General features: G+C 44.7%; 1 protein-coding gene across 1 annotated transcript in view; it reads right to left on the bottom strand.

The window, feature by feature from the left end:
* Positions 1-23,207, bottom strand: part of LCP2 (lymphocyte cytosolic protein 2) — a 40,364-nt gene that overhangs the window by 1,497 nt on the left and 15,660 nt on the right. The window contains exons 4-20 of the mRNA XM_019741050.3: positions 22,856-22,921; positions 22,384-22,415; positions 21,733-21,770; positions 19,111-19,309; positions 17,058-17,155; positions 15,464-15,533; positions 15,259-15,342; positions 12,519-12,544; positions 12,395-12,414; positions 12,195-12,302; positions 10,813-10,843; positions 8,696-8,708; positions 7,871-8,000; positions 6,514-6,560; positions 3,023-3,114; positions 2,339-2,416; positions 776-931 (exon numbers count right to left, since the gene is read on the bottom strand). Of these exons, the coding sequence (XP_019596609.3) occupies positions 776-931; positions 2,339-2,416; positions 3,023-3,114; positions 6,514-6,560; positions 7,871-8,000; positions 8,696-8,708; positions 10,813-10,843; positions 12,195-12,302; positions 12,395-12,414; positions 12,519-12,544; positions 15,259-15,342; positions 15,464-15,533; positions 17,058-17,155; positions 19,111-19,309; positions 21,733-21,770; positions 22,384-22,415; positions 22,856-22,921 (1,288 nt within the window). The remainder of the gene's footprint in view (positions 1-775; positions 932-2,338; positions 2,417-3,022; positions 3,115-6,513; positions 6,561-7,870; positions 8,001-8,695; positions 8,709-10,812; positions 10,844-12,194; positions 12,303-12,394; positions 12,415-12,518; positions 12,545-15,258; positions 15,343-15,463; positions 15,534-17,057; positions 17,156-19,110; positions 19,310-21,732; positions 21,771-22,383; positions 22,416-22,855; positions 22,922-23,207) is intronic.

Raw genomic sequence — 23,207 nt, forward strand, 5'->3', positions numbered from 1 at the left:
ATTCTACTCACTGACAGGAACATAACTGAAAAGCATTTGTAGTGAAATGGAAGTGACGGGTGAGCTGTTTCTCACTCTGGAAATGTTTGATTCAGCTGACCCTCCTCCCAGAACTTTGAAGCTAAAGAATATGTTTGGGGCTTTAATTTTAGCTGTTAGTTTCCTTGCAAAAAGCAGCGGCAAAAGGTTCCTTCACACCAGTCTGACTACCACTCAAAAAGTGACTGGTGTAAGCCCCGGCCCAACAGAGGACCATGTCTTTGGCCATTTCGCCACCTTCATTGGCCAAACCTCCATTTTCAGTAGGAAATGAACTGAGTATCGAAATATTCACCACAACAAGAATTCTATTTCTCCCCTCGTCCAGATGCCGATTTAAAATACAGCCTTCTTAAATACGCTGCAATCTTATATTAAAAATTATGTCACAAAGGTGAATGCTGAGGGCACTTGTCTTTGACACCATCTAATTGGATCTTTTTAAAACAATTTAAATGTTAACTTTTTTTTTCTAATTTCAAAAGTTACACATGTGATTTTAGATTATTTGAAATAAAAGATATAAGAAAGATTCCTATGGCAGAGGTAGGTAGCTACTGTTAATACTTCGTTTTTTTTCTTTCAGTAAATGAAGGGTCTCACTACTGTGATTTAACTTTTAAAGTTGTCATACAGTGTTGCCCTCCAAAGAATGTTACAGTGAAGCTCCGTATAGGTAGTTACGCAGAGAGGCATAAAAGAGAATTGGAGGAATTTTGCAACGGGAAGTCCTTACCTCCTTCCCTCGGAGTCCAGTTCCCAACAAGTAAACTTGGCTTTCCTCCTGATAACGAATCTGGATGTTGTAAACTTTATCCTTGTATAACACCATGAGGACATACGGATTGCTCGTCGTCTTTTTAGAGCTGTCTCTCACCAGGAAAGTGCCATCCTAAAAGGATAAATTCCTGTTGTTATGGGAGCAGTAAAAGGCAATACTTCTGGTGCTTCTAAGAGCAGCAGAGAAGTCTCTAGCGATCTGGAAAGCTACGGTGGACACGTCAGTCATCATTCAGGGCCCCGGGCAGCTACAGATACCATGTGTCATGCATTTCTGGGTTGTCAGGAGGCAGCAGACGTTGCATCAGAGACATTTCCAAGTCAACCTCTTTGAAGTTTCCCAATGGAAAGGAATCCCTTTTTTAGTAATAAAACAAATAATACATGGTTGGATGGATAAAGGGCCGGGTGAAATAAGGACTTTTTTGGTTAACTAAGGATATATCTTCCTGTTGCTAGGAGCTAATTTCCTAACCCTTCTTTCCACTTTGGGAGTCAGAAAACACCCAAAGGCCTATGAAATTCGCCCCTTTTAAAACCTCATGATCTCCAGGTAGTGTTTCATCCATCATATACCTGATGAATTCCATTCCATAAATTATTGCTACATGATATTAATACTGTCAAGATCTGAAATTAAAGTAGAATTAATTAGTAAGGACACATTTAAACTACGCTCTCCTCTGTGTATTAAATCAGGATGGCTTTAAATAGCCATCAATCTGCAATAATGGCTTTCCTTTGTTCTTTTCATCCCAAGTTAATTGAGTAAGTTCCAGCCAGAACATCTCTGTTGAACAAACACACCTGCGGACCGGTGATTCGCAGCCTTGGGTTCACTATAGAATCATCTGGAGAGTTTTGAGGACTCCCAAAGCCCACACAGCTCTCCTGGCTAATTAAATCAGAATCTCTCCAGGTGAGACCCAGGAATCAGAATTTTTTAAAGCTCCCAGGTGATTTAAATGTGCAGCTAAGGCTGTGAACTACTGTTGTATGCTCCAGACCTGGAAGGTGAAGGGTCTGTGTTCCCCTCTCTGATATGTAGATTTAAGGTTAAGATTCAGAACCAGATGACGGGAAATCTAGTAAGAACTCATAATATGAAAGGATAGCTAGGAATTTCTAGGGGAAAGGGCAGAATGTTGCTCCTGTCTCTCTGGATACGGGTCGATGTGAATGGCAACCGTGTATTAAGAGGAAGATGGAGCTGGTAAGTTAGAAATTGGGGGGAAAGGGCTTCCTTTTGACACTGTATGATTTCTATGGCATGCCTGGTCTTTTTGATAGTAAAATCTCCTAAGATTCTGCCAGCCAAATGGCGACCTTAATTTAGATTTTTCCCATTCTGAGGAATCATTGCTATAGCTGCTGGAAGGTGTGAAGTTGGCACTAATGGTATAACAGTGTGACCCGAGCGGAATTCCTAGCCTATAATTGGTACTCGATAAAAGTCAGTTCCGTTTTTCTCCTTCCATTAATATTTATAACTACTTAAAAATAAACTTTAGGACAGTACCTGGTTTATCTTTCTAAGAGCCGCTTCTGCCTCTGGTCGGGTAATATAAGAAACATACCACTCTTCATTTAATGAATTCTGAAAAGGTAAATTTTTAAAAACTGAATAAATTTTGCAGTTACATATGTAAGAGAAAAGAAAAGCCTCCAAGTAATTATTTCCATAAATCACCATCTCAATTCCATGAGGTCTGAAACATGTGTTTTCTTAATTTGAATATAGAATCATTCAGGTGGGACTAAATAGAAAGTATTTCCTGTGAACTGCTTTTTATCATGACTCTGGTAGCTATTGAATAAGCATTCCTTATTTAATGGAACCTCGGATCTGGAAAAATACACATGTAATAATTTCTTCAGTTTAATATAATAATGTACTTAATGAAAAAACTGGGTTAACAAGTAGTTAAAGGACTTATTCAAGGTCATAGACTAGGAAACAGATGAAAAAATAGGATTATGTTTCTCATTGTTAAATGCAAAACACATTTGCCATTGGAAGTGTCTGTAAGAATACAAAGGAAAAAGAAAATAGTTTTCACTTGGATGTTCCCCTGTGATTTTTTTCACTAAAAAAAAAAAGGCTAATGGAAGATAAAAGTACAAAAGAGTATTCAGTAGGAGTTTCTCATGATTCATTTGCTAAGAAAAAAATTAAGTAAAATGAAAACATATGTGTTATTACCTGTTCTTCCCCAGAGGATGGTGACCAAGGTTTGTTTGCAATGGGCAAGAAGTTCCTGCCTTCAGCTCTAGGAGGCGGTCTGTTGCCAGGGCCTTCAAAAGTATAGCATTTTGAAAGTTAATTAACTGTGAGCGCCTTTTCACTTCTGTCATAACACATTTTCTCCCCAAAATGTCCTTGCAATTGTTCCCAGCAGTGAACATTTGAAGAAGCCATAGCTTCAAAAATAATTTTCACCTGTTCAAAACCACACGGGCTGCGCATGCACTATTCTATGACCATGCCAGTGAAATTCTGAGAGCGACACCACAAACTCGCGTGATTTCTTAAACGTGCACATTACATAATATAAAATGCCTACATCCAAGGATGATAAAGTCACAGTCCTTTTACTGTGATCATCAGAAAGAATATTTAAGAGACAGATCTTTCATAGACCCTAGCACCCCTAGAATAGATTCCCAGTCACTGAGGTGACAATGCAATTAGAAAGATAATTATGTTCTTATTGTTTTCACAAAAAGAAATGTCCGTTACCCAAGATGAGGTGGAATTACCTTGAGAACCAGAATTACCTTTTGGAATACAGTTTGCTACCTGCTGTTCTTTACCGAATTTTCTGAAGCGGTAGAGCTGTTGGACCCCCATAGGAGGCCCTACAGATTATCTGATCAATCAGAAATCTTTGTCACGTACCTATAAATTACCCAGCACTTTCATCTCACCGTCTCTGACACTTTTTTTTCTTATTTATGGTTCCCTGAAAATTTCTGAGAATGTATTTCCTAATCTCCGAAAACATTTGATTGTGTTGATTTGAAATTGCCCAGGCTGTTTTCTATGTGACGGAATAGCTCTTAAAAACTGGAAAATTCTGTGAGTTGAATGTTGTCTTAATTATTCATTCACTCATTCATTGATTTATTCAACAAATATCTGTTCAGCCCTACCCTGTCCAGACCTTGAATAAGGCACCTGTGTATGCTACCTTTGATCCTGACAGCAACACCAAAGGTGGACACTGTCATCATTTTGCATCACAGGAAACAGAGACTCAGAGAGTCTAAACAAATCACGGGCTCTTAGTGGCAGGGCCAAGACTTGAACTTGTGGTTCCCAAACGTTATTCTGTATAACTAAGAATCCTGGGATTTCTGAATCAACCGGGGCTATGGCACCAGCCTGTTAACAAGCACTCCAGGTGGCTCTGCACAGGGTTGCCATTCCACCTACGATATGTCACCAGTGGCTAACTGCCTGCCCCATGACACTGAAAGAGGAGAGTTACCTGAAAGGGCTGAAGACGCTTGAGCCATATCACCTGGACATGTAAGAGGACCTTGCCTGTTTCTAACTAAGCCAATGAGGCTGGCCCTGAGCTGCTGACCTTCCTTCCTCAGGCTCCCAGTGCCTGAACAGCCCTTCCCCACCTTCACCTTTATAGGCCAGCATACAGGCACTTTTGTAATGTTTGCTGAATGAATGAAATCTAACCACATAGGAAAGTGATAGAACCAAGTCATATGTTGCTTAGCTGCTTTAGGGTTGAGGAATGAGTCCCCTTCTGCTCCTGCACCTGCAGGCCAGCTCCATACAGCCATGATTCATGGCCAGTGAGCACATGTACCTTTTATTGCAGTCAACCACCACCCTTAATATCTAGATCGTCAAGGAAGTCGGAACAGGTTTTTGGATAATACACAATACATCCTTTACCTTAGGATAGTCAAGCAGCCACAGGAGAAGACTAAGGACCAGGTGACCTGGCCATCTTAGGGGAAAAGGGATCAATTTTGATTAAGGTAGTATTCAACAACAAAATTTAACCAGCCATTTGTGTTAACCATCTCCATCACCAACCCATAAAACCAGGGCTGTGTGGGACTTACTTTGGGAAATACTGCTATAAGTAAAGTGTCTGGAGCTCAAATCCGTGCAAGAGCCAGGCGGGTAACACAATGTGGGTTCATAAAACACAGTGAGTTGTGGAGATTGGAAAATTGAGGCAGGGAGGGCACTGTGGAAATAATATATAGAATGTAGACACTAAACCCTCAACTACTTAGGAAACGTTGAAAACTTAGTGGATTTTTCATTGGCGTTAGCAGTGGGGTCTCACAAATACATGGGCTGGTGTATGTAATATATCATGTAATATATGTGCTCCCAAATAAAGGTTTCCTCTTAGGCTATAATTCAAACTTACTAATGTAGTTTTCTATTTACAACACACGCTTGTATTCCTGTATCTGTACCATGACTGCAAAAAAACATGTGTTTGTTCCCAACAGCATTTCTTAAAATTTTAAGTCAATCTTTAAAAATCAGGTAATTTCACATTAAGGACTATATTTCCAGTTTTTCTTGAAAAAAATAAATCATAAAATCTAGCAACACTAGGCCAGTTTCCTGGCATGGGAAAAATCTGTTTTCTAGTGTTAGCTAACTTTCCTCAGTCATTTGACACTCAGTCATTCAACAAACATTTTTAAGGTGCTTGCCATGTGCCAGTTATTTGGATAAATAATAAATAAATAATAAATAATAAACACAGTCTAGTCCTACCTTGTAGGCCTTTGTTGTTACCATGTTTTCCTGAAAATAAGACCTAGCCGGACAATCAGCTCTAGTGCGCCTTTTGGAGCAAAAATCAATATAAGACTTGGTATTGTATTATATATTATATTATATTATATTATATTTATTATATTATATTATATTATATTATATTATATTATATTATATTATATTATATTACATTATATTATAAGACCCGGTCCTATATTATAGTTAAATAAGACTGGGTCTTACATTAATTTTTGCTCCAAAAGACGCATTAGAGCTGATTGTCCAGCCAGGTCTTACTTCCGGGGAAATACGGACCAGCAGAATCAGCATCATGTGGGAACTGCTAGAAATGCAGAATCTCAGGTCCTATCCCAGATTCACTGAATTAGAATATTTATTTTAAGAAAATTCCCAGGTGATTTATATGCACATTAAAGTTTGAGAACACTCTTAGCAAATATTTAGATTGGCCACCCCGAGAAAGTATTATTAAAAATGCAGGTCCTCACCCAGATTTCACTGACTTGGAATCTTGTGGATTGGGTTCTGTTCATTTGTATTTTAAACATACTCCTCAATTTGCAACTCAATTGTAAATTCATTACAGACACCTAAAACTACAGAGAAAGCCAAGCACTATCCCCGGACACTGTATAGACACAGTGCAGGCATGAAACATTCTGTGTGGGAAGATTAAAGCCAAGACCACGTTCCTAAGGAAGTGTGTGTGTGTGTGTGTTTAACATAGTACCGTATCATTCCAACAGCCGTTGGTGCACTGCAGAAACTGAATTAAGTGCTGAAAAAGGAAGTCAGATGCCTTTAGGAAACGAAACCTTTGCCAAGAGGCTTTGGAATGGGTTGGTAACCCAGTCAAGAAGGCGTGTTGCCTGGAGTGGGTCCCTGAATCACAGAGTACAAACCTTGAGAGAAGTATGGCGGCAGGGAGGCACTCTGCGGAAAATTGTTACTGCAGAGACAAAAAAAAAAAAAAAGTATTGAAGTTGGGTTGAGGTGAAGGAGCCAAATGGGGAAGCTGTGTTAGGGAACTCAGAATGCAAATGCTGCTTTGTTTGTTGTTACTTCCCACCCTCCCACCCACGAAGCCTGGGAGCTGGATAAACAGACGGAACTGAGTAGATCTATTTCACTACTGTTCCCTGTGGACCATCCCAAAGTCTAACAAGACTTATGAGCCAAAAAACCCAACAAAAACAAGACTGTGTAAGGGGCATTTAAAAAGTTACTTTAAAAAGCTGGCTGCCATTTGAGATCTTTGAGTTTGGAGAACGGCAGAAGTCCTCTGCGGAGAGGACCTCCCTTAACAGTTTCTGCAGGACGTGTGGGAGCCCTAAATGCTGCCTGCTCCCCACCCCTTAGCACAAGCCTTCTGTTCAAGTCTGCTCTGCTCAGAAATCTCGTGTGAGTGGTCTTTGGCAAGAGTGAAGCATAGGACTGGGGCCCAGTGTGGGGTGAAGCAGCACGAGAAAATGGCAGACATGGCAGAAAAAGAAAAACAGCTGGAAGAATGAGAAGAAACAGAAAATCAGAGCAAGAGGTGCCCAAGGAAAATGAAAAAATTTGAGACTCCTCCCAGATGTTTGGCAGGGGTGAAGAGGTGGTGCTGGTGGTTGAGTTTTCTCCCATATTCAGGGTGGGACTAGGGCTCTCCCTTTGGATATTAAAGGAAATGGTGAGCCCAAAGGGCTGGAGGCCTTTGGGGATACCAGGAGGCAGTCTATGGAGGGAGAAATGACCTAGTCTTTCTCCTGTTTGTGCCTCTGTCTCTGGACAGCCTCATCCGGGCCCTGAGAAATGCTATTGCTAAGGAGAAAACAGACCTGCAGGGACAAAGCCTGTGCAGTGAACTCAGCATCCACCAAGTGTAAGGTATGTTTTCTCAGTCTCCCCGCCCAAGATGCAGGGTGAACTCCAAGTACTTAAATTGACTGGGTTTCTTGAGAGGTTGTTTGTTTGTTTGTTTCAATTCACAAAGTGAAAACATTCCCCATTTCCTGCCAGAGTCTGTTCTGTCTGGGGCAAGCGTGGGGTAGTCTGTTCTGCACCCCTCTGACCCCAAGCACATACTCAGAGGACAGCAGTGGATTAATGCATGTGGTTCTTTATGCTCTGCTTGGTTTGGGTTCTCAAGATCCAAAATGTTCCGACCTTCCTACACACTTGCTCATTTCTTTCTTCCTCAACCCACCTGCCATTAGCTCAGTTATAAGTGGACCCACATATTATGTTAAGTTAGAGCTGAATGACGTTGCCACGAACCTCTCTGAGAATGCTCCCGGCACATGAGATGATGAGAGGGAGTGTTTGGGTGATGGCTTAGTAGATCTTGAAGGGAAAGTGTTGGAACTCATGGAGAGCAGTGCTGGCTGGGGCAAAGGTCTTTGATGTACTGTGGGGGAGAAAAAAATAAAGCAGATGGTCAGGATCCAGGTGTCACAGGAACATTCCAGAACTGCTCCCCGGTTAGAAACAGCTAGTCTAAAGGGAGCTGAAAATATCCAAAAGATCAAATGTAATTAGGAAGTGGTAAAATGGAACCCCACCCCTCAAGAACTTTCTAGATGATTTCCACCTTAGAATGCATTTTAAAATGCTGCCATTCTACATCATTCTCTGTAACACATATTTATTTCATTTTCGAAGTGCTGACTTGGCAGAAAATTGTCAGTTGGAAACCATATGAATTTCAGAAATGATTCACAAGCCTTTTTCGTTTTATGCAAGCCAAATTTCATGCTTTCTCATTCTTCTGCAGTTAGTGATCCTTTACCCACAAATGTTAGAGGGCATAAATATTAGAAATTTTTCTATCAAACCATAATACAATTTTTAAAAATTTTCTGTATTATTAAGTAATTTGCATGGATACGCATGAACTCAACACTTCTCTTTGGTAACCCAGCCAAGTGATTCCATCTTAATGATAGTCATGCAGTTTACTGACTGATATATGTCTACTTAACACTAATTTAATAATTTTAATTGATTCTGTGGGGTTTCTATATTAAACAATTCCCTGTGAATGCCTGAGCAGAAAAATGAAGGAATGAGTTAGAAGTTGTAAGAAAGCTTTTCTGAACATACCATCATCTTCATCCTGGTGAGGGGAAGAAAAAAAAAAAAAGACATTCAATTATCATCACAACCTGATTCGTAAAAGAACTGCATTTCTCAATAACATAAATGTCTTTGTTTCACATTAGCAATTGTACAATTCCATAATAAATACATTGTGGAGAACAGTAGAGCTTGCTAAGGGGCTTATGATCTCGTAATACAAACCATCATCTAAGGAGATTCCACTGAGTCGTTCCTTCTATATTTAGCATCAAATAGGTTCTGAGGTGTCTAAAAGGGCCCAAAGATACAATAATAATGACAATATCTACTGCGTGCCCCCAAAGATTCATACATGATATTTCATTCAATTCCCCTAGCAACCCTTCAAGAATTTAACGTCCTCCTTTCACAAATGGAAACAGGTTGCTCAGCAGGGACTCTGAACTTGCCACATGTTACAGAAATAGATCCGGCCCCTCATCTGTCTGACTCAAAGCTCAGCCTTCTTCAGGGCTCTGTTTTGCTACGGCCACTCTTAAAAGCACCTCTACCTTAGTTATTTATAATGTGGCTTACAAAGTGTGTCTACCTCACTCAGCATATTTGCCTTCAGGGCAACCTTGAAATAAGCAAAGGAAGGCTATTTATTCCTCAGATGAGAAATGATGACAGAGACAAAGACGGTGCTGCCATTGACCAGCAGGCCAAAATTACCAACCTGGACTTGTTTTGTTAGACCACGCAAGGTGATGAATGAGCACCTTCCTCAAAGCGTGAGAATTAGATCAGTTACGACCTGTGCCTGGCATATGTCAAGTGTTTAGGAAAAATTCGCTGTCATTCGTCTACCACTGAGATGAGGCAAGAAGGATCATAGCCAGAATCATTCATCCCAACTGGCCAACTGGGAGTCCCTGTGAAGGGCTGCATACATAAAGGCACGTGGGCTCAGGGAATCCCCACAGTGACATTTCTCTTCAACACTGTGGCAACCATGTCATGTCCACTCTGGTTCAAGAATATACAACTCCCAGATTCCCATGACACGAGTGTCAACCCTTCCAGAGATTCGGGACCTCAGGAATGTGATGTTACCCTCGCTTTCATTGTCTCCTCCTCTTGCCCAGCAGCTCTGCAGCCCAGCTGCTGTCCGCATAGGCTTCAGGGGCATTGCCACCCACCTGTCTTTGCTCAGGATATTCCTGAGGCTGGGATGCATCAGGGCTTTCTCTTCGGGTGATGCTAATCTGTGTCCTCCCCATCATTGAAAGCCCATCACAAATCTCACCTCAAAGAAATCACCCCTGGTTCCTTGACCCCCATGGATCAGTTTCTCCCCTTTGCTTCTGTAGCTCATGCCACGATCATAGGCGGCTTAGCATGTTGGATGTGGTTTGCCTGGCCCCATCCTATCTTAGCATTTGAACAAGCACAGCGTCTAGCACAGAGCTACGGAACAGCACGCGTTTGTGGGCTGAGCCCTTGAATAGGGGCAAGTGTGTGCTGGCCTTCAGAGGGCTTCTAGTACAGAAGAAATCAGGCAGACCTGGATTCTCATCCTGGCTACTCACTAGCTGTGCAACTTGCAATGAGTGTCTTACCCCTTCTGAGCTTCAGTTTCTATCAGGAAAAGAAAAACTCTGATCCCTCATAGGGTCATTAAGTGCAAAGTCTGTGTAAAACTGGGGTGACCAACTTTCCTGGTCCTGGTTTGCCTGAAACTGATGGAATTCCTCGGATGTGAGACTTTCATTGCTAAAACTGGGGCAGTCCCAGGCAAATAGCTGATCACCCAAATGTAGCTAGCTTGGCAACATGCACACAGTAGGCATTCAATAAATGCTACTGTCCCTCTTTTTCAGGTTGTAGGGGTATTAAAAGGGAAAACAGAGGACTTAGAAACTTTGCCGTGAGGCCCAGACTTGTGGAAACCCCTCCTGACATCCTCCCCTCCACCCACTGCCCGTTCACCTGGCATTTTGCCACCTGGTAATGGGGCTGAGATTAACCCAGCCTGGGAGCTCTCAGAGGGGCAGGAGCTATGCAGTGCAGCCTGGTGGGACAGGTGGAGCTCCAACCTCCATAGAGCCTGCACGGTTTTCCCTGTGCCAAGCATTCACCGAATGACATTTTGTACTTACATTCTCTCTTCTGTCTGGTCCCCATCCATGCCTGAAATAGGGCAAAGAAAAAAAAACTGAGCTTGAAGAGTTTCAAAGAGCTGGCCTCAGAATATAGATAGTTGCACTTAATCTAATAATGAGACATCAAACTCACTGAGCCATGATTAAATGAGAAACAAAAAAAAACCCAGCAGAAAAGCAGGGGAGAGGCAGTGGCAGGGAGGTTAGGTGACTCAACATTCTGTCATCATTGCAAGATGAGCTAGACAAACCTTTATTCTGTTTAGCTACTGCAGCAAATAATTACCAAAAATAGGTTTAGTCAGCAATCTAACTCTTTCATAGCTATTAAATTTCACTGAGTAGATGTTTCTTCAAGCAAATGAAAACATTTTAGGTAATATTCTCCTTTGCTGATATGTTAAAACAACCATCTCGGGGCTCACCCTTCGGTGAAGGGAAGACAGTTGGAAAATGCTGCTGCTTTGGGACTTTTCCCAGACGCATGAGCTAGTCAGACAGATGTGACAGCTGCCTTACAACTACGGCAGGCATCTGTACTCCTGGGCCCCAGCCTGTTCTCAGAGAGAAGGACACAAGGACCGTTTGTTAAACCGCTCCTATCTGTTGATGCTTCATATGTCATCTCATTCTGTGTTTAATTACAATCCTGGTCTTTTGTTCATTATGATACTTCTGGCATTCATTTTCATCTTTTAAAATATTCCATTCAAATATTAACTCCATCACTGAGGTGTTGTGGGTGCACCCTCGCCCTGATTTAATCCTCACATTAGCCAAGCCAGAACCAGAGTTACAAATCCTGATTACACAGGTAAACAGGGTTGTCCTTAGTAAGGAGTGGGGTTGGGTCTGACTCCAAATGCATTTGGACCATTTGCTAAATTGGTCCTGTAGACTTCACAGCAAAGTTAGCAATATTAGAGCAGACCTCCGTATGCTGGCATTATAAACTGTGGTTGGCAGCGAGGAAGCCACTTACAGTGACCGAAAAACCACCCCCAATTATTTCCTCTCTGCTATCTGCATGGAAAAAGAAATTGGCAGATAGGTGCCTGTGCATTGTGATGGAAAGAAATGCAGCCACAAATTGGGCTGGTTGAGGATAAGGTCTCCACAAAGGGCAGTCATCCCCACACTCCTGATTAAGATTCTCTCTACCCCTTTCTTGGTGAGATGGCCATTTTCTTCAAAGAGACCCAGGCACTTTACATCCAACCTAAGGAGTCTGAAAACCCCTCCAGCCATAGCAGCCAACGAGCCACTCCTGCCTGGGTGTGCCCAGAACTTTCTGGTTCCTGTGTAAGGCTCCTAATAGTAGGCAGGCTATTGGCGTCGTCCATTCTGAATGACCAGCTCAAGCAACAGAAGATAGTTACTTTGGCACAAATGGCTTCTTCCCTGGCAGAGGGCTACTTCTGTCATGTCTTTCCGTGGCTGGTGGTAAAGGAGGCTTTTGTATCTTGGGTAAATGCTCCCCGAGAGGCCTGCAGAGTTGAGAGAAAGGATGTGTGAGAAACAAACTCGAGTTCCACAGCGCAGACCGTGTTCCCTCCTGCAGATATAACAGAGCGCTTACCTTCCTGCTGGGGCCGAGGGCTGCAAGACAGGAGGGGAGATGTGTGAGTGTACTCAGCGCTTTTTAAAGAACAAAGACAAGATGCAAAACAAAACACACACAACAAAACAGGAAAACAGCTTACCTTGTCAGAAAACACCGGTTTCTTTCCTGTAAAGGACAAACAGCAGACAGGTCTTGAATTCTGGACTTTATCAGCTAATCATAAGCTATTAAAACATAGTTCATTGAAACTGTGAACCAAGTCCCTTTGAGGGCTGATGGGGTTAAAGCATTTAAGAATCATAGACCCTAGACCAGGAGGGGCTCCGCACACAGCTACTAATTTTACAGGCTCAGAGAAATTACGTGACTTGCCCAGGGTCATACAGCACTGTGTACATACAAACAGTATTCTCGATTCTGTGCTTCCTTTCTGCATTTTATTTTATGTAACTGATGATAGAAAGGATTAAATGTCTTTTGGGATTTTATCCCTCTTTCATTGGTCAAGAGGTTCTATGTCAAGACTAAGTTTATTATCATTATATCTGAAATAAACCCAGTTGCCTTGAAAGAGTTAATTTTCCTCCAATCCTGTATGCATGTTGACATTATATAAAGTATTACAGTTATTTTCTGGAAAAAAATTTAACTTGGGGGAGAGGGTTTCAGGAGATTCTGATGGTGGGCTGCAAATCATTTTGTTTTGGTTTTTATTGGTCTCTCTCTCTCTCTCGCTCTCTCTCTCTCTCTCTCTCTCTCTCTCTCTCTCCCTTCATTTTTCTCTTGGAACAGATCACATGCAGGCTCCCAGAAGAAATGCTAGCTGCACCTGAGAATGCTACATTGCAAAGTTATTCTTGATTCTGTCTGAAGTCCCCTCGAGTCGATATGCCCTATGTCTTCAATGCAACAAAAGTATTACTTAACTGGATTCTACCAGTTCTAGAAGCAAATCCTGCATGGCCTTGAACAAGTTATTTAAGGTCTTTGAGTCTCAATTTCCTCACCTGTAAAATGGGGATTATAGGTGACAACTGCATAGGTTTGTCGTAAGGATCAGGTGACAATTTATACGCAGGCTCAGGCACACGAGTCACGTTAGATAGCACCTCTTCCTTTCCCCTCCCACCCCCTGCACATTTACCAGCCTAAGGAGAATGATGATAAGATGTGCCTGGAGTTGCGATTTATTCTCTAAAGACTGAGTATGTGCCAGGCCCATGAGAGGTTCTAAGAATATTGTCCCACTGTGAAGAGCTCACTACCTAGCAGAAAAGAGTTTTGGTGGTATAAAAAAAATGTTCATGCTTCATAAAACTTTGTTTTGGGGTAGAAACCCTACTTTAGAGGGATAACTAGAAAACTTAAATTTATATCTTTAGGCCTGAATAGATTTTCTTTCTCAAACATCTGCTGACTTATGCATATTCTCTGGGCATATCAGGAGTCTCCTGTTAAGAGTTTGCTCATTGTAAGTGGTTAGCTCTCCCAAAACATCATAGACAAGGGAGAAATTCAAGGATAGAGTTGGTATTACAAAATCTTCTAAAAGGGTCGATTTTGCTCAGAAGGTGACTCTGAAGGATTAGATGTCAGTATTCCATCTTTCTGAGCTTTGGCTCATGGTGGTAAGCAGGGCTGGAGTCTGAAGTCGTATCTCTCTTGCCTGCATTTTTGTGTCATTTACACGGCCCTCTGCAGTGGGCCTGTCTAAACTAAAATAGCTGATGCAGCTTTGCCTGAGTCAGCAGAATTGTGGAGCCATTTCAGGAAAACAGCAGCAAGCAGCAGCCTCGAATCCAAGAACTGAAAGTCATTTGCCAGCGGAAGAGGAGACTGAGGCCACAGCAGGTTAATGCCTTGCTCAGAGTGCAGCTAAGGAAGGGCTGGGGTGGGGCTGGGGTTCTGGGCTCCTTAGCCCTCAAGGCTCGGGCACCTTACCCACAACTCCCTAGTCTACAGTGAGGAAAATCCAAGTCTCCAACTACAGAATGCTGTGGTGGAAAAAAGCAACCACTCTGAAGTCAGAAAGACCTGGGTTCAAATCCTGTACCTAGTTATACACGTTTAGGGGAAATTATTCAACCTCTCTGAGCCTCAGTTTTACCATCTGCAAAGTGGGATAATCACACACCCCCTTTGTTGGGTCGGTGTGAGGATTACAGATAAAGTAGGTACATTATTTATGGAAGGTAAAGCACTGGCCCTACAGTAGGTGCTCAAGAAATGGTAACTAAGTTTTAGAATTGAATTGGAAATAACTTCCCATGGACGTAGCTGCAATCCGAGAATACTCTGGGTCAATTCTGGGGGAACGGGACTGCGCAGTTTGGTCAACTGCACAATACGACGAACAACCCCCCCGCTCCCCCGCCATTTGAATAGCACCTTAGAGTTTTAGAAAGCATTTTCTCCTCACAGAACACCCACTTTACAAATAAGGAGATAGCTCTGGAAAAGTGAGGTCCCTGTGGTCAGTGAGCTGGCTAAGGAGTGACCATGGCACCCGACAACAGGCCTCCCGACCTCTTGTCCCTCAGCCCAGTTCCGCCCTCTGCCCCACAGTGCCTCTGCATCACCCTTAGGGCAACCTGAGGCGTGTGTACACAGACGGCCGCATGTAGAAGCAGGCCCAGCAAGGGCTGAGAGCAGGCGCTCTCCATCTGGTTCATATGGGTTTGGGCTTCTACGTGGGATCTTAGCAAGTTACCTCTTCACGCCTCAGTCTCCTCATCTGTAAAATGAGGATGATTCTACTAATCCCTGCTTTATTGTACTGAGATGTTAGTTAAATGAGATGGTGAGTGTAAAACGTATACCGCAGGCATTCTATAAATGCTGACCATTATTAGTATGCATCAAATATGAATGATACCAACCTAGTGTGAAGGGCTCTCTGTCAAATGGAGCTAATGAACGATCCAGTGCGGGTTTCGTGCTTCTGTCTATCGAAGGAGGAGGGACTGGAAGGGAAAAAGACTGAAGTCAGTTAAAGGAAGAAAGTGGTTGGCTGAGGGTGGGGGTGTGGTGGCCGTGAGGGTATGGGTGGGCTGGTGGGCAAGAGAGAGCAACTCTCATACTTACGCTTTGCTGTTTTATGGTTTCTACTTCTGCTAGGCTCTTCGTGGTTGGGCTGGGGTGAGGGCAGTGGCGGCTTAAAAAAAAAACCCAAATGTTAGGAAGTATTCCCAACACATCCGCAGGTCCTGGTGGCTTTATAGCCCCAAATGTATCTGAATCTGTTCCCTTTTCTCCATCTCATGTTCCACCCACAATCCTACTTGGCATTTCTCAACTGAACAGTAGCCTGCTCTCTGAGCCCCCTGTTCTGCCGTCTCTCATTCACAGAGATTTCCACTGCCAAACCCTTTCGTGGCTCCTGTCACATTAAAAACACCGTGACCTGCAAGGCCCTGCCCAAGCTGGTTCCTGCCTACCCTTCAACCCCTCTCCCCAGTGCCCACCAGGCTCCCCCTGTATGTGTCTTCTTACAGTTCCAGCAAAATCTCAAGCTCATGCCCTCTTTGGCATCTCTGTACTTCTGTTTCCATCTGTCTGGAATGTCCTTTTCTCAGCTCTTGCCACAACTGTAAGGCTCCATGTCACCTCCCCACCCATCCTCATATTAATGGGTCTTCTGTCTCCCTAACAACACATTACTACTCAAATTGTCTTGTTTCTACATCTGTTTACTTGTTTATCACTTGTCTCCCCCTAATCAAATAGAAACTTTTTGAAAGCAGAGACCTTATGTGTCTTCTTCATGCTCTATTCCCAGCAGCCAGAACACTGCTGTGCACAGTGGCTGCTCAGTAAATATCTATTGATTGGAAGAGTGAATTCTGCATCCCCACAGGGGAGGTGAAGGCCTTCAGATTTCCAAAGCGAACTGCGTTTGTAGAAAAATTCAGCTCCGTGAGCCCCCTTTGCAAGAGAACTTCAAAAACTGGGGGGAGCCAATTATTCTTAGATGGGAGGTCCTGGCTGTGGTGTGGTCTAGATTTTGAGTTATTAGAATAATACGTCCTCTCCGTCCTTCTTGCCCTGGCACTTCGGCATTTGCCATAGCTGTTAAAGCGCTCAGGGGCCTCATGAAGAAAGCACATTTCCAGCTATTGGCTCTTTAGCCTGAACTTCTCAGGGTCTCTCTGGGTATTGATTAGGCCCACAGGACCTGGGGCTAAGCTTGAAGAGAGAGTAAAGAGGGCTGCTGCCTCTCTCTTTCTCACTGGGTTCACTTTGTCAGTTACAAGGCATTTGTCTGTGGAATTTCAGGCATCGGCCAGCAGGTGGCGCAAGTCTCACTGTAGGAATGAAGGCGACTTGCAACCCAAGGAATTGGTGCCATTGACTTAACTTGGTGCTCCTCTTAGAGTGTATTTTATAGTTTTCACTTATTTCAAAAGTGGGAGACAATAGCACAATGCATACCACAGGGAGACTTTTTGTTATATAAGTAGTTTACACTGTTTATGGGAAAAAGAAAATACTGCTGATAAGCATTATGACCAAAAAAAAAAACGCACTGTGAGTACTTGGGTGTGCATGTTCCCAGCCTACATATAATCTTGTCTGACTGGTTAGAATTCGATGAAGGTGTTTATAGTCTTCTTTTCTCTCTGACAGAGGAAATTTTTGCAGTGGGTGCAAAGCACCATGAATGAGCGGGGAGACCTACCATGTGGCTCCGGCCGGCTGGTGGCGGAGGGAGGGCGGTCATCGGTCTCTGGGGAGGCACAGGTGGCTGCTGTGGGGCTTTCCCAGACAGGGGCCGGTCTGTGGACACACAAGGGCATTGAAATGAAAGGAGAAATGCTAAACGAAAGTGAGTGTGGCCCACCTCAGGGTTCTCTAGGAACAGATCTTGCACCCAGCTCTGCATCTCGGGGCTGCGGCTCCCTGGATCCCACAGACCCACACCAGCACCACCGCCAGCCCTGGCCACAGCAAGGATTTGTCCACAACTGGGTTACCAGGGCTGGGGTGTCCGAGACACATACACACACACAGGCGCACCGAGCTGCCTGGGCAGGGACAGTTGGCACTTGTGGTTCATGAGGATCCTGTTCTGGGCCCCTGTCCTTCCCCTCACAAATGCTCTGGGCTGCCCTCCCCCCTCCCACTTCCCCCTTTTGCTCATCTCTTCCCTTAAAGGGAAGAGCTGGTCTCCAGCTCCTGTTACCAAATCATAGATTCTTATCTGGTTACTTGGACTTGCCTTGGACAGAAACTCACATTGTTCTCATCCTCACAGAAGTGTCCCTGGGCCAGGTTGACAGGCTGGCAATGTTCCACCGCTGTGTCAGAGAAAGGCCAGGCCAGGACTGTGAGTGAGTGCTGGCTTCCTTACATTCTGTGTGCTTGGTGCCTCTCTGGCCTCACCCTAACCTCAGCCATTGAGAGGCATCACTCATCCATGGAGAATGGGGCTCAGAACTCAGGCAAGCCTGGTCTAATCTCAGGCCACTCCACCCACACCGGCCATCTCTCAGCAACTCTGACATGCTCCTTCGAGCCTCAGGACCTTTGCACAGCCATTTCTACTGCTTAGACTGCTCTTCCCTTCCCACATATACCCTCACTTAGCCAACTCCTCCTCATCCTTCAAGTTTCACTTTAAATATCCCGTCTGCAGGATATCAAGCCCAGACTAGGCATACACCCCAGCCTCATCTCCTGCACTTGTCTTCCTGAGGATAGATCATGATTTAATTAAATAATTTTGTGACTCTTTTCTTTAATGTTGCCTCATCCACTGGACTAAGAATTCTTTAGGATGAGGATTGCGTTGTTCCCTCTGTATCTTCATCACTAACACGTAAGTGGTACACAGTGACTTATCTATCCATTTCTTCTCTGGGCCTCAGTCTCCCTGTATATGAAACAGGCTTGATAATTGCTGCCCTTATCGGACAGGGTGCTTAAAAAACACAAAATGAGATGTTGATATAGTGTTTGTGAAAGGGCTTTCAAATTGCAAAGTGTTATACAGCTGAAGGATCAGTGGTATGAATTTTCTGTGATATTTATCATCAACTTTCTAGCTCAGTCCTTGACAGTCTGTTACACAAGTGTGTACATGCTTATTTTCTGTCACCACCACTACTAGAATGTAAGCCCCATGAGGCAAGGGTTATGTCTTCTTTCCTGATGATTTCAAATTTCAGCATTTAGACTGATGAGCGGCTCATAGTAGGAGGTCAATCATTTTTGTGGAATGAATGAATGAATGAATGAATGAATGAGGGAGAAATGGGCTGACAGGAACAGAGAAACAGCGAAAATCTTATATACTGTTTTAAATTTTTTTAAGTTATGGTCAAACCCCACTCATTATGGTTATGTTTATTCTGACAGCCTGTGGGTCATAGTTCCACATAACTATGAATTGGTCAAAAGATGGGGAGGAATAGGAAAGTACTTTTGAGTCCCTAAGTAACACACAAAATAAGTTATTACTGCTAAATACCCCCATGTGGCAGTTTAATGCTGATATCAGCCACTACAGGCAACGATTTGTCTATGATATTAATAATCCTCACAGCAAACCTATGTGGTCTATATTATTATGCTCCCATTTCACAGGTGAAGACAATTGAGGCCCAGAGAAGTAGAGTCACTTGCCTAAAGTCACTGAGCTGGCTTTAGCATGCAAAGCCTTGTGCTACGTGGGCAATCGGCCTCCAGTGCATGAGTGGGGGCTGGGGGCTGGGCTGTGCCAGTGCCCTTACCAATGTACATAGAGTTGGAGTTGGAGAACGGCTTGGCAGGCAGGATGGAGTTCTGCAGAGCTTCCTCGTCGTTGGAGGGTGGTGGCTCGTAATCCGCGTCGTCTTCCACAGGTGCCTCTTCCTCCTCATTGGGGGACTCATAGTCACCATCATCTTCCCCATCCTGATCATCATTGGGACTTTCATAGTCATCTTCTTCCTGCCAACACAGTGACAGGGACAGTGCAGTTTGTAGAGGGCCCTTGGCACTTGAAGTGCCTGCGTCTACTCTCTCTCTGCCAAGACTCGCCTGGGGGCAGGCAGCACTAAGATGGTTACTCCCATTTTACAGATAGGACACTGAGGTCGGGGATTGCACCATCACAGGGCCAGCAAGTCGCGGACTTGGGACCTCTGTCCAGTCTTCAGACCACTGGGCGAGTGCATTTTCCTCCACACCTTTTCGCACCACAGAGAAAAGCAAAAGGAATGAGGAGGACACTAGAATAGAGGGGTGGGAGACCTGGCTCCATCTTGAGTAAACACATTTTTTACTCCAGACATCACCAAGAGGAAGACTAAACGTCTGGAGCATTTGTGATAGTTCACTGTCAGTTCTGTTCTTAGTGTCCTTGTGCTCAAAAAATGTCATTGTAACCCAGCTCAGTGCAGAAGGCCACGCTAATGGGAAACCAGATAGCCAACCCTGTTCGTTGGAAGGCAGATGACATTGTGTCTGAGCAGAGCAGTCACAGCTCTGCTCTTTTTTTTTTTTTTTTTTTTTTGAGGAGAGTCGAGTGCATGGAAGTAACAGCTCATACTCATGACCTCTGACACTGCATTTGAAGCTGCCCTCTTGGAAAGACTCTCTTTCCAAATTTAAAATATTTTATTGTCTTTTATGTTTGCTTCTTGGTGGGTCTCAGGAAAGTAAGCCCTAGGGGCTGGGTGATGGCTTTTGAAGCATGCCATGAAAGTGGACAGTAATGATTTCCCAAGCAGAGGGGTGAGGTCAGCTGCCCAGCGAAGTGGCTTCTCACTCTCCTGCCAAAGACCAGTGGGCAATAAACGAGCCCAGGGCATTTCTCTAAAGTCGAGGGTGGTGTGTGCAACGGGAGGTTGCAATTTGGCGAGGACACACACGTTGCAATACTCGACAAGCCCTGACAGCTTTGTGAAGTAGCTTAAGGAAGACTTGTCTAAGTCATTTAACTGAAAGAGTCCTGTGTTAATTTTTGATTTGAGGAATATTTTAAAAATAAATATTAGAAGGCAAAGTGACAGTTGTGTGTCTTCCTGAACTCTGAAAAGAACTGGTCGGGCCTTCAGTGTGTCTGTAACTTAAGAGCAGGGGAGGGAACCTGTGATAAACAGGACTTCAGATCAGCCTCCTTGGTTTTGACTGCCCCCTAGTGTGACGGGGGAATCGCTGAATTCTCTCCGCCTGCCCCTGCCAGGCCCATTGCTCCGGACTTCCCCCAGGCCTTTACCCCATAAGCCTCTCTCAACAATAGACTTTCCCTCTCCGCTTCTAGAAGGATCATTTCTCCCAGTGATTTGGCTCCTAAATGTATGCATGTTTTTGTTCCTAATCAGATTCTGCCAGGTGTATGTGCTATCCCAATTGAAAAACGCCCATAGGACGGGGTTCTTTCCCTTCACCCTGCCCCAGACTGTCCTGTGCAGTGCTGGGCTCCTCTGGGAAGCCCCAAGTTTTGTTGCCAGCAGCTAGTGGAAACCCTCTGTCTATGGAGAGGATCGAGGAGACGAGTTTCAGGCAGAGCCCCAGCACGGGAGGGACTGCATGGCCAGCAGTGACGGAGATGGAGCTTCTGTGCGAATATGTAAACACTTGGGAGGAAACTCTGGTCTACTTTCTCTTTTGTACAAAATAAATCTGTCATATTCCTTTGTGATCAGACAAAGTACAGACTTCGCTGACCTATTTTTCAAATGCAGTGATTCCTTTTACCAGCATCCCAATAGGATACGGGCTGTTTAGTGCCTGCTTTCTGAAGGTGCTAGAAGCAGCTGCTTACCACAAAGACCACTGGACAGAGGGCTGGGTCACTGGTCCCAGGCCTGCCTCTAACAGGCGCTGTAGCTCTAACAAGTCATGTTCTCCAGTGGGCTCAGCTGCTTCATCATAAAATGAACACATTGGGCTCCAATCCATGACAAAGCCTTAGCCTGAATCTAGTTATATGCACAGTGACAATATATGTGGTCTAATAGGGAGAGGAAGTGCAGAGCTCGTCAGACTCCCAAAGGGCTCACTGTGACCCCTCAAATATAAAGCTCAAGAGGGTGGGACCTCCCCTGAGGTCTTTTCAGGGCTACTGGTTGATTCTGGATTCCCTTTCCCTCTGTGTCACCTGTGAGGACTTACAAGAAAAGCTACTATAAAGTTACTTTAGTGTAGGGGAGGGGTTAGGGAAAGGCCCTGCTGTGAGCGGTAATGGTGGGTAATGGTGAGACCCTGTGGATGGCAAAGCAGAAAACATTTACTGTCTGCCTTCCTGGGGCACATTTTCTGACCCCTGGGCAGGGGCACAGGCATGGTATCAGAGGCTTGGCTCTTTTTGGCACTGTCTGCTTCCTTAGGACAGAGGCACTCTGGAAAGACAGCCCACCCATACTCACAAAGGATGACCAGCCCCCATTGTCCTCCTCGTGGCTTTCTGTGGAAGAAAACAACACCACCATTAGTACCACAAAAGCCACTAGGAGGGAAGTCAACGCAGCAGTCCCATCTGGTGCCTTCCCACAGCACAGCCCCGTCCCAGGTCTGCATCTAACCTTGTGTGTCGCGTACCTGGGGGGTGACAAGTTAGTATTAGCACTAGAATGTCTACCGGAGGGGCTTGTTGTACCAGATGGCAGCGGTGGGCCTCAACATTTCACATGTATAAAAATCACCTGAGAGGACTTTAAAGTGTGTGCACTACATCTGTTGAAGAACTGCTTTAAAGCCTCTGAAGCATGGGGCTGGCTCCATTCAGGTGCTTAGCCAAAGCCCGGGTTCTTCCATGCTCCCCCCACCCCCCACTCCCAGAATTCCTCGCTGTGTTTCTGCAGAGGGTCCCAGCTAAGCAGATGCCATTAGCCAGGTGTCCTGCATAATGACACTTCTCCTCCCCTCGATCCAGACCCAGAGCCTTTCCTGGGTAACAAGTGGTTGACAGGCAAGTGAAGGTCACCTGCATGCCACCCAAGGAGCCCTAGGAGCCAGCAGACAGAACCGAAGTACCTGTCACCTCCTAAAGCAATCATTCTCAACCCCGAGATCTTTACCTGTCCCTTCAGGAAACCGCTGGACTTGAGGTCTGCAAAGGCAAACAGCATCGCATTAATGGCCCTGCTGATGAAAGAGGGGGATCTCCCTCTTTTCTCAACCCAGCCCTGCAAGAGGATCTCCCAGTGGAGACTATGTCTCACTACCCAGGACTGGTGCCCTTGTTGCTTGGCAACCAGGGCCAAACTGCCTCCAAATTCTAGAAACCACTAAAGCCACATTGGTGGTGCCCCTGGGAGCTCGTGACTGCCTGTTGTCTAGGGGAAATTTCCTTGACAACCCAGACCCAGGGGCAGGGTGCCGGGTAGGGAGAGGGAACGCCCTCCCCTCCTGGTCACCAGCTTCCATACCCCGAGAGTGAATGAGCACTGATCAAAACTGGGCAAAACCAGGTCTGTGTCTCCCATTTAAGGTTCGACTTGGGTTTGAAAATTCTTTACGTTTCACTTCAGCGACACCGGGCCCACTCACTTGCGTGCAAAAATGCTTCTCCTCTCTTCATTCTTGTTGATTTCTTGACTTAACTTACTGAGAATCCTACAAGAGAAAGAGACAGAGGAGGTAACAAACCCATCATCTCTCCCTGTCCCCAACCTTCCCAATGAGCCCCGAAATTCCTTGATTTGTTTGACCAACCACCGCCAGCCTCCTCCTCTGGCCTCCAGCCAGTCCCCTCAGTGGGCCCTCTGCTCCTCACTTCCTCCCAGAACTTGTCACCTTCACCCCCCCTGCCAAGCCTTGCTCTTGCCCAGGAAACGCTCTGCGTCAGGCTCAGCCTCCTCAGTCTAGCTCAGAGCCCCTCCGTGAAGACTGGTCAGCGCAC

Source organism: Rhinolophus sinicus, chromosome 5 (genome assembly GCF_057876585.1).
Source record: "Rhinolophus sinicus isolate RSI-liver-muscle chromosome 5, RSI-T2T, whole genome shotgun sequence".
NCBI classification, from domain to species: domain Eukaryota; kingdom Metazoa; phylum Chordata; class Mammalia; order Chiroptera; family Rhinolophidae; genus Rhinolophus; species Rhinolophus sinicus.